General features: G+C 38.9%; 1 protein-coding gene across 1 annotated transcript; it reads right to left on the minus strand.

The window, feature by feature from the left end:
* Positions 1–367: 367 nt before the first annotated feature.
* On the minus strand, positions 368–4,983 carry LOC139461694 (ankyrin-1-like). The gene is made up of 3 exons (XM_071243155.1): positions 4,708–4,983; positions 3,684–3,771; positions 368–2,796 (listed from the first exon to the last, which is right to left on the minus strand). Exons 1-3 carry the CDS (start codon positions 4,981–4,983, stop codon positions 368–370), a joined length of 2,793 nt encoding a protein of 930 aa, XP_071099256.1.
* Between the last annotated feature and the right edge of the window lie 6,944 nt (positions 4,984–11,927).

Here is an 11,927-nt window from a genome sequence, read left to right on the forward strand (position 1 = left end):
ATGTATATCTTCTTACAGAGAGTGACAGGTATTTATTACTCCCAAGATTATAATTATCAGCGTTTAACACCAGCTCGCCGGAACTCTGATTTAGAGGTTACAGAGTGCTCTGATTGGTAAACTAATACTTTTGTGATTCTAGTTTACTTTTCCAAATGCTTATGTCTGACAATTAAAGAAGAATGTTATTATGATATGTTATAAATCTCTTCTTATCATATCATTTAACCAACAATCTTTCTACCTCATCGAGCAAAGCAGCTTTTATTTGAAATGAGAGAGTAACCAAATGTAATGTTGACATATTTCATTTCTCTTTAAACATGAAGAAATCATCTAACCTTAATCATGACCACAAACATCTCACCTACTGCGCGTGAGCGCCACGGGACACAAGAAGATCAAGCACGTCAAGCCATTTCAAGGATTTCACTATCATGACTGCATTCTGTCCTTTGTTGTTCCTGGCGTCTACGTCCACCATGTCCTGTGAGAGGACATACTTCACCATCTCCACATTGGTTTTCTGACAGGCTAAGTGAAGGATGTTATTACCGTATTTATCCACTAGTGTCACATCAGCTCCTTTATGCACGAGTAGCTCTACCACCTCTTTATATCCCTTCTCTGCTGCCCTCATCACCGGTGTCCTCTCGTGCTGTCCTCTATCGTTAATACCCACCATGTCCTGTGAGAGGACATACTTCACCATCTCCACAGTGGTTTTCTGACAGGCTAAGTGAAGAATGTTATTACCGTATTTATCCACTAGAGTCACATCAGCTCCTTTATCTACGAGTAGTTCTACCATCTCTATATATCCCTTCTCAGCTGCCCTCATCACCGGTGTCCTCTCGTACCATCCTCTATCGTTAATACCCACCATGTCCTGTGAGAGGACATACTTCACCATCTCCACATTGGTTTTCTGACAGGCTAAGTGAAGGATGTTATTACCGTCTTTATCCACTAGTGTCACATCAGCTCCTTTATGCACGAGTAGCTCTACCACCTCTTTATATCCCTTCTCAGCTGCCCTCATCACCGGTGTCCTCTCGTACCATCCTCTATCGTTAATACCCACCATGTCCTGTGAGAGGACATACTTCACCATCTCCACATTGTTTTTCTGACAGGCTAAGTGAAGGATGTTATTACCGTCTTTATCCACTAGTGTCACATCAGCTCGTTTATGCACGAGTAGCTCTACCACCTCTTTATATCCCTTCTCTGCTGCCCTCATCACCGGTGTCCTCTCGTGCTGTCCTCTATCGTTAATACCCACCATGTCCTGTGAGAGGACATACTTCACCATCTCCACAGTGGTTTTCTGACAGGCTAAGTGAAGAATGTTATTACCGTATTTATCCACTAGAGTCACATCAGCTCCTTTATCTACGAGTAGTTCTACCATCTCTATATATCCCTTCTCAGCTGCCCTCATCACCGGTGTCCTCTCGTACCATCCTCTATCGTTAATACCCACCATGTCCTGTGAGAGGACATACTTCACCATCTCCACATTGGTTTTCTGACAGGCTAAGTGAAGGATGTTATTACCGTCTTTATCCACTAGTGTCACATCAGCTCCTTTATGCACGAGTAGCTCTACCACCTCTTTATATCCCTTCCTAGCTGCCCTCATCACCGGTGTCCTCTCGTACCATCCTCTATCGTTAATACCCACCATGTCCTGTGAGAGGATATACTTCACCATCTCCACATTGTTTTTCTGACAGGCTAAGTGAAGGATGTTATTACCGTATTTATCCACTAGTGTCACATCAGCTCCTTTATGCACGAGTAGCTCTACCACCTCTTTATATCCCTTCTCAGCTGCCCTCATCACCGGTGTCCTCTCGTGCTGTCCTCTATCGTTAATACCCACCATGTCCTGTGAGAGGACATACTTCACCATCTCCACAGTGGTTTTCTGACAGGCTAAGTGAAGAATGTTATTACCGTATTTATCCACTAGAGTCACATCAGCTCCTTTATCTACGAGTAGTTCTACCATCTCTTTATATCCCTTCTCAGCTGCCCTCATCACCGGTGTCCTCTCGTACAGTCCTCTATCGTTAATACCCACCATGTCCTGTGAGAGGACATACTTCACCATCTCCACATTGTTTTTCTGACAGGCTAAGTGAAGGATGTTATTACCGTCTTTATCCACTAGTGTCACATCAGCTCCTTTATGCACGAGTAGCTCTACCACCTCTTTATATCCCTTCTCAGCTGCCCTCATCACCGGTGTCCTCTCGTACCATCCTCTATCGTTAACACCCACCATGTCCTGTGAGAGGACATACTTCACCGCCTCCAAATCACTTTGCAAGCAAACTATGTGAAGGATGTTGTTATCGTTATTATCCACGAGTGACACATCAGCTCCCTCACTCACTAGTAACTTCATCACTTCTCTGTGCCCATTTTGTGCTGCCCTCATCACTGCTGTCAGCTTCATCGATCCTCTAGCATCGATGTTCACCAAGCATTGTGACAGGACATAATTCACAACCTCCATTTTACCCCTCCAGCAGGCCAAGTGAAGGATGTTGTCACCGTTCTTATCCACGAGTGACACATCAGCTCCGTAAGTCACCAATAACTCTACCACTTCTCTAGATCCCTTTATTGCTGCCGTCATCACCGGTGTTCTACTATTCTTCCTGCAGTTAATGTCCGCCTGACCCACTGACAAGATGCGTCGCACAGCTAATAGGTCCCCGGATAAGCAGGCAGAGTGGAGTTTTGCGTCTGCTGGCGGGAGCCGCGGTGTGGCAGTCGGTGTTGCTGTAACACAATGCTGACTCTATACATCAAGATGAACAATATTTACATACAACAGTCTATGTATCTATGTAAGTCTACTGACCAATTACACACCTTCACATTGTCTGTATGTAAACCCTGGTAAGCTAACAGTAGAGGCTGAGGTTACGAAATTGTTGCTCTTCTGTTTGTCTCTACAAGTGAGATCAAGACAAAATGGTCACTACCCAGGTCGGAATTGTTTGTTAACTGATGTGCCATGTTGGCGATATTTGAAACTTTAATTGAACATGCTATGTCGGCAAACTGTGTACTTTGTACAACAAATGAAGTACAATTGATTATGTAAAACATTCAAAGGAACCTGTTGGGATATGAATGAATATTTCAGTTTGAAGTAAGACATTATAATTGTGTTCTTTGGTGCTTGCTCTTGATGTTTGTGAAAATCTGATGTTTAATTACACTGCCAGAATAAAATTATTTTAAATTGTTGTGTGATCTCTCCTTGTTGTGCATGGAGACTGTAAACTAGTATCAATATCATATCATGGCGAGACAGTGAATGTCTTTGCTATGTCGTCACCTCCACACAGTATTGCGTAGCCACTATATATCATACTTGAATGATATATTTCAGACTATAAACCCCACACACCTCACCCTACCACGGTCTGTAGAATACAAAACGCGACACGTAAATGCAGTCTGAACTCTTTAATGGCATTTATAAGATTATGAATGTAGTAGCAAAGTTAAAAGGATAATAAAAAAACCAGAAGCATGCCCTATGAAGAATCCCAGTATCCATATTCATCTTTACAAAATCATTTCAAACCCAGCAGGAGAATTTGGTGAAATTATAGAAACAAGATTAAGGCGTATACTTCTCTGCTTGAGACATATACCTTGCACACGGACAGCTTTTCCCGATCCAATCTCCAGACATCGACGAGTCAGATTGCAGACCTTTGCTGTACAGTGTTTGCTTGAGACCTTGTGACAGCAATAAAAAGGAACTTGTGAGATTCTGTCTGGTGTTTTTCTATCCATAGGAAATGTAGAGGTTGATATATTTAAAAAGTTTTTAATTGTAAGGTCTTGAGTTCCTCGGGCCTTATGTCATTATGCAATAAATGCACTGCAATACCCTGGAATATATCACTTAATGCTTCGTGTTTAGTTGTCAACCTTATGAATTTGACTGTTTGTATAATGTTGAGAGAGTATTTCTAGCATTTGGCCTGTCACCATTAAATCATGAAAACATAATTCAGTGTTACTTATTATTGTAAAAATATTTGCATATAATGTAAACGACCATGACACTGCACTAGTCAGCTGATGGTATATTGGTTGAATTTGTTGTTCAATTTTATTTGATTATTTAAGGACATGATGCCAAGGACCTTTTAACTATGTTAGAGATAACGCTTTTTTCAGGGAATTGCCATTTGCAGAAGTCATATGCTGACTTTCAAAGACCTTGGGTTTCTGCAATTCATAATCCCCTAAATGTAGCTTTCCTTTTACATTTGTTTATGAATAAATTAAGCATGTGTATTCAGCTTCATCATAAATGAGTTCATAAAACACCATGTTTTTAGAATCCATCATTGCTTTTCACGAGTCAGCTGATGATACATTAGTCGATAATGCTCCATACTTTATCTAAGGAGTCTGTTTCGGCAGATGGTCGAGACAAGTTATTCAATGGTGTTTTCTCCATACATTATCTTAAATGAAGAAATATGTTTTAAAAGTCATTTTGGTAAAGGACAATTTCTTCTGATAACATATTATCTTATAAAACTCCAACCCAAAAGTTGTTATTCCATACATTTGAACTGAGGTGCACACAATGTAGTTCCTGTGCTTCAAGGTAAGATAATCACACCGGGACAGACCTACACACGCTTGACATAAACTTACACTGGGCTGATTCGTAGATCCGCCGATCTTCTCAGTCTTCTTTGATTCACCAGTTGATTGATGACAGGAGGCAAAAATTAAGGAATTTTTCATACATCCAACTTTGCACAACTTGATGTCAACATTCCTTAATGTGACAGATCTGATCTTCATTTCCCCTGACATCTGCAGTCCACAAGTCTTTGTATGGCATGTGGAAAGCCCAAACATGAGGTAAACAGTTGCTGTTAATGCCAGCTGCAGAATGCAACAGTTACTTGAACACACCAGCATCATTTTGAAGAGTTAACAGAGGAGTACAAGATCCACTAATTGGTGAGACGACTACCTGATCCAAAGTCTGGAGACTGCAATGCAACAGAGGAGTACAAGATCCACTAATTGGTGAGACGACTACCTGATCCAAAGTCTGGAGACAGCAATGCATCAGTTAAGAGATCACCACCCTGTAGACTATACCTTCATTAACTATTTACTGACTGAATATGTTCGATACAAATATATCCAACACTATTATTTCTTATATTGCTTCCGTTGTAAAGGTCCTACATAAATAAATCATAACTTCACAAAGTTTTCTGAAAGCCAAACAGATTCGAAAAATATATACTGTGCAAGAAAGAAACGCAAAAGTGATAGTAGATGTATATTTTATATAGCATGTGGATACTGAACAACGAGAGTGACAGTTTTTTTAAAACATATTTTTCATTTTTTGGTGTGAACAAAGCATCAAATTTGAAAATGTCCTACATAAATAAATCATAACTTCACAAAGTTTTCTGAAAGCCAAACAGATTCGAAAAATATATACTGTGCAAGAAAGAAACGCAAAAGTGATAGTAGATGTATATTTTATATAGCATGTGGATACTGAACAACGAGAGTGACAGTTTTTTTAAAACATATTTTTCATTTTTTGGTGTGAACAAAGCATCAAATTTGAAAATGTCCTCAACATGTCTACAATAAAACTTTTTGAAAACTTTGTCTGAGCGTATGACGCTCTTTGAAATGTTGGTAGAAAGAGCATGCTCTATTTTATCTCAAAAGTTAAATGTAAAACCCCTAAGGCTGGAGCTGCTGGAATATTGCTCGACATGAAGGGAAAGTTGAAGTCATCCCTCCAGTCACACAGTCCTGTGGAGAGTGTTTTGTCACTCTGAGTCTTTATGCATAGATCTAAATAGAAGTGGACTTGGAATACAACCTTGACCGCTTCAAGAATCCAACTATTCGGAAATAACATTTGATACTTTATTACCTGCTGTTGTCTTAGAGTACATATCACGAATTATATTCAGCATGTTGCCTTTAATATCTTGTTAAGCTAACACAAACCATAAACGATTCCTATTGATGATATCAATAGCTTTTTAAAATCTTCGAATAAACAATATAATCTACTCCTAGATCTGGATAAATACTTCTGAATTTGTGATTGTAGAGTAAAGATATAATCAGCTGTAGAATAGCCACTAAGAAATCCAGCTTGAAACGCAGGGTTTTTGTTTAACAAATCTGCGAAAGGTTTAAGTCTTATTTAAAACACACGTAAATATTTTACCGTATATGCCCATTACAGAAATTCCTCTATATGTATTCACATAATTTGTATTGCCTTTCTTATGAAGTGGGAAAATTATACTTTCAGATCAATGCAATTGAAAATCAGCAGAATTCAAAATACTATTAAAATGAACTATGAGTATGGTAGAAATACATCATCTCCATGTTTCGACATTTCAGGAGGAATTCCATCAGGTCCAGCGGCTTTAACATGTTCTAAAGAGGACAGTGCTTCAACTATTTCTCCTTTTAATATCTCTCCATTTAGAGCATTATTAGGATCATCACCAACATGAACAGGTATAACTTGGAAAAGGTAATGGCGAGTAAAGGAAACCAAATTCATCATCTAACACATTATGCTGATATTAAAAATATTTTTTAAAAAGTCAATTCACTGAGTACCATTTAGCATATGCATTCAATAATTGCAACATAGGTAAATAAGTTCTTTTCCAAAATCGCGAACGTCTTTATCTCTTGAAAGCCTTGGTATATGAAATGAATCTTCTATATTTTCTTTGAGAGGCATTTAGAAGTTTGAGTACCAAATAAGGATAAATCTTATGGATGAACAACTTATATATTGCAATAAGGAGCGACATTTCAGTGTTGGTTCTAGTGAATGAGTTAATATTTTACATCACATCGGCAGTAACTATGTATAGTGACATCGTAACACCGTTTTCAAGCAAGCAATGTTAGAACCTACACCAAAACGTTGCTCCTAATTGTAATAAAGAAGTTCTTCATCCATAAATCTTATCCTTACTAACTTACTGGATCTTTTAGAGATTGCATATCATTCAGATTCTAAATAAAAACATCACTATCATAATCATCATAAAGTATATATAATCCATATATTAAAATCGCCTGCTAGTATAGAGTCATCATCACTGAACAGCGTCAGTAGTTTAAGAAGACATGACACGATGGAGTCAATACCCTTAATACCGGGCTTGTCAGATTTAACGGGAGATAAAAAAGCATGGACATAAACAGATCCAAGCGACCGAAAAAGTTAGCGTCTAAACATCAATGCTATCATTGAAGGATACATTTACATATTTCTTCCTGTGTAAACTCCATCTCTATTGCTGTACACAAGATGATTTACATACACTGGGTAATCTGGAAAATACTGCTCAATGTTATCTTATGAACAATTACTCCATTTTTCAGTAAATCCAAAAATATCTATCGAATCACTAAATTCAATAAATTTCCTATTTGGTATATTGTAACCTAAGCCATGTACATTCCATGTCATGAGAGAGTAACGACATGACTGTCCTCACAACCTCTGACGACCCGTTAAGATTCCGGGGGGGAATAGGTCTTCAGCAACCCATGCTTGCCATAAAAGGTGACTCTGCTTGTCGTAAAAAGGCGACTAACGGGATCGGGTGGTCAGGCTCACTGACTTGGTTGATGCATGTCATAGATCCCAATTGCGTGGATCGATGTTCATGATATCAGTCACAGGAATGTCTGGTCCAGACTCGATTATTTACAGACCGCCGTCATAAAGCTGGAATATTGCTGAGTGTGGCGTTAAACAACAAACCATCAAACCATTATTAGTATCATCACCAACATGAACAGGTATAACTTGGAAAAGGTTAAACAACAAACCACCCATCAACTACAACCTCTGACCCAGCCTTCTTCCTATTTGCGACCTGTGAGACATTCTCATGCATTTCTCGTGAACCTCGAGATCCCTCATGCGGGTACATACGAGCGCGTTTTGATGAGTTCAAGCACAAAACACATGTGACAAAGGTGATGTCCTCATACCTAGGACAAAGATACTGTATACTAGGGGAAGGTGTACATGTTGTATAGAAAGGACGGCAGCATATTCAACGTGGATACAATGCGGATGTTATCGCTGATGCGGATGCGGATGCTATTTTACCTATCTGTTTTAGACCTCTTGATGCGATTCGAGCGCGGCAGGCTTCTGAGCATATCCCCATACTTGATGTGTATGTTCTTCTTGGCTTTGAAAGTGATTGTGACTTCTTTCAAAACCACTTCTGCTCCTCTGACAAAAACACCACATGTTTTGTCTTACCCATTACCTGCACATTTACATAAAAAAAAAATTCACGTTTGTTAAACCCACAATGTAGACCAATGTATTTTGCTTTGCCCCCATTGAATGCACTTTTGATGGAGAGATGAAACAAATATCGAGTGTGATGGCTCGGTGGAAAGCCATCGTTGGAAAGCTCTCCAAATCCTCAGATGTTTGATGCCAAATCTGACACACCTGCAAGAGATCATTTGTGAAATACGACCGTTTGAAGATGTCTAAATTGACGTTAGAGGTATTCGTTCGGGTGCTATCGCATTTCATGAGATTTGGTCACTGTGAAGTGCTTCAAAAGGCCTGCACATGTAAACCAAAAACGCTACACCAAAAATGGTGCCTTTCACAAACACACAATGTAGACCAATGTCTTTTCCGTTTGCTCACTTGGATGTACTTTTGATTGAGAGATGAAAGACACACTTTTCTTCAATATCACACTATCAAATCCGACACAATTATAAGGAGTAGTGAGGCACCATGGTGTTATTTTAACATGGTTGGATAGCCATTGCAACCCTTTCAATGTTAAGACTGCCCTGTGTGAACCCAATGGAACTCTTTACTTTGTTCAGACATTAAGAACTTCCTTTGGGATATATGTTCCTTCATATATTTGATGAACAGAGTGAACAGAGCAACTACCTTTATTCTTTAACCTGCAATTAGCTGGACATGTCGTTTGTTGACTGTTCAGGTCATAATTTATTGAAACTGCCCTAGTCCTAGGATATAATTACTGTTTCCAGAATGACAATACTAGTAGCTCACCTGTCTCCATCTGTACATTAAGGAACGAACTTTCTGGAGATGTACTTCCATCAAACACTAGGTCCAAGTTCATCTCACTAATCACAGAATTCGATGATGTTTTTGGCACAAACATTGAAGGACAAAATGGTGCATCCAGAACATTCCAAGTATTTGTTAACATGGAACCGGTACAATTTCCCCAACGCAACGTATTCAAGTGACAAACTCTCTGAGGTCCAACAGAAGTTTAATGAACTGGAGTATATGGGAGTGTTCGTTCGACCAGAGGATGTTGGCATTCACGTGGAGTACCACAATCCGTCCTTTTTGGTCAAGAAGTCAAGTGCAAGTTACTGATTACTGACTGTATTCTCTTATGTTGGCAGATATAGTAAGTCACAACGTGTCCTTCTGCCAGATGTGGACTACACACTCGGACGCCAAATATCGGTAAACTGAAGAGAATGGGTATCAAAACGTTCTTGGTAAGCATGTGACAACTTAAGAGCCGGGAATGAAAAGTTATGCTAATAATGAACATTTTACATTGTGAACTAATACTTCTCGTTACGCTTCGAGTAGCAACTTGGAACATACGAGGCATTATGCACGGTACGCATCAGTTATGTGCCGGACTAGACAACACATGACTGTTCTTTGTGACTGAACATTGATTTAGTGAACAAAATGCCTCTCTTATCAACACTATACATGGTGATACTACATATTAATGTTTACTACAAATTCAGCTGTACCAGTACTTCTCAGCAAGGGCCAGTTGGTATAGCAACCTTCCTATGTAAAGGCGATTGGTGTCGGGTATCAGTTGTTAATTCATTACAAAGCCAAAATGTAATTGAAGGAAGTCTACAAATAGGTAGTAGCACAGTATATATGACAGAAACTAGACTACTTTCTACTAACACCCTAGGAAGTGCATATTTCGAACAGCTAGACTATGTGATGGAGTTGTATGCCATATATATGTAATGGAGATTTTAATGCAGATGTACGACAATCTGCTTCCAAGAGACATATCTCATTGTCTTCATAGGGTTCTAAATGAACGAACCCTATATTCAGTTGCACAATCAGCTGACATCACCAAGTATACGTTCTTAAACAAATGTAAAGTGATGAGAACAATGATGTTTGTAAGTGTTGACTATTTGAATACTATTATTGGTTATACCATTGACACTGATACCTACCCTTCTGTGTATAACAAATGACTGTCCTAAAAATCAAATGGTGGATATAAACTCAATTAGAAGAAAGCATGTGATATTGATCTTATGTTGTATCGTTATTAAACTGAAACTTACTAAAAGCGGCGTTAAACCCAACTCACTCACTGAAAATTACTTTAGTAAATACATGCAATGTGTCCCAATTCGCATCCCCTAGTGAATATTAGTATCCCAAGTATCCCGTCAAATCAGTTTAAACCCAAAATCAAACCCTACAGGAAAAAAGACAATCTGAACATGATGAACTACACAGTAACAGACGATATTGGCTATAGAACGGCAGATCACATGCTAAGAATGATGATAACTTTGTTAAATATAAAGAAGCAAAGCGTATTTTTTAAACCCGCATCTCAGATCCAAACAATCGCTCATAGAAAGCAGCTGAAATAGATATAAATGAATATTTTAAAACTGCAACACCATATAACAAAAATAAGGGCCAAGGACACAAACTTCTTTATAAATGTAATTAAAGTAGTAACTCGGAAGGCATTTGTGGCATCCTTGGTATATACTTCAGAGGCTTGTCAATCCCAACCATGGAAGTAATTTTGACCTGTCTTTTCTTGATGAAGTTATATGCTCAGTCACAAGTATTGAAAACAACGAAACCTCTGATGCTGATGCAAATGAACATAAAAAAGTATGATGGAAGATCTATATTAAAGCGTATTATGGTATTATTCAATGCCAATATTATTGAATGTGAATACATCCCCAAAGTGAGTCATGTTGGCGACTACTTACCAGTACATAAGTGTCGAAGAAAAAGTAAAAGTGATCGACCTAACTATCAGGGGCTAACTCTAACTACAGTCCTTAGTATGCTTTTCGAAAGAATCCTTGCGACAATCCCTGCACATCTGAGGCAGCGACGTACGGTTTGTGAAGATATTCGTCGAAGGCCAGGGGTGCTTCTTACAGTCACTGTTGCTGGCTGGAAACGATTTCGTAGATGTGTTGTTCGAATCCAGTTGTCTTGTCGATTATTGATTACGCGTGGCCTGCCACTCCGAGGATAGTTTCTGACTGCATTTGTCTGTTGCCAACGTTGCCATAAACGCCAAATGGTGTTTCTGTGGACGCTAAATTGTCTTGCAACATCACGTTGACTCGATCCTGCTTCAAGGATACCAATGGCTCGCAGACGCTCATTCTCGGACAGGCGTGGCATTTCGTAATGTTGAATAATTGCGTAATTTTGTTGTTTTTCTGAGTGGTTGTTGTCAGCACGATGCTAAACAATGCATATGGAATCCCGTTAACGCACATGTTTTTATACCCATTCTTGGGTGGTGAAATGCCTGGGGCTTGCATAAAAGTCAACTTTTGCGTGAAATGCATGCTTCTCTGTAGCAGTTGCAGTTTTGTGACTTGATTCCATACATGTACTACAACAGTGAAACCTAAACTTTACTTCTTTGAAAAATACATTAAAATATTGGAGTCACGGGAACTTTTGTTGTTGAGTACACTTGGACTGTCAGTCCAGATTTTAAGAGTTCATTAAAATCTGGCCATACGCATTAGTATTAATTAAAAGG

The sequence above is a fragment of the Haliotis cracherodii genome, unplaced genomic scaffold (assembly GCF_022045235.1).
Source record: "Haliotis cracherodii isolate W230 unplaced genomic scaffold, xgHalCrac1.p SCAF_15, whole genome shotgun sequence".
Lineage (NCBI taxonomy): Eukaryota > Metazoa > Mollusca > Gastropoda > Lepetellida > Haliotidae > Haliotis > Haliotis cracherodii.

Bases quoted from the DNA above. Each gene is read 5' to 3' on its own strand.
- LOC139461694 (XM_071243155.1), bottom strand. From the start codon at position 4,983: ATGATGCTGGTGTGTTCAAGTAACTGTTGCATTCTGCAGCTGGCATTA. The intron at 3,772-4,707 runs GTAAGTTTATGT...TGCTGTCACAAG, and splicing joins GATCTACGAATCAGCCCAGT to GTCTCAAGCAAACACTGTAC. The intron at 2,797-3,683 runs GTATATGTCTCA...ATTGTGTTACAG, and splicing joins AAAAGCTGTCCGTGTGCAAG to CAACACCGACTGCCACACCG.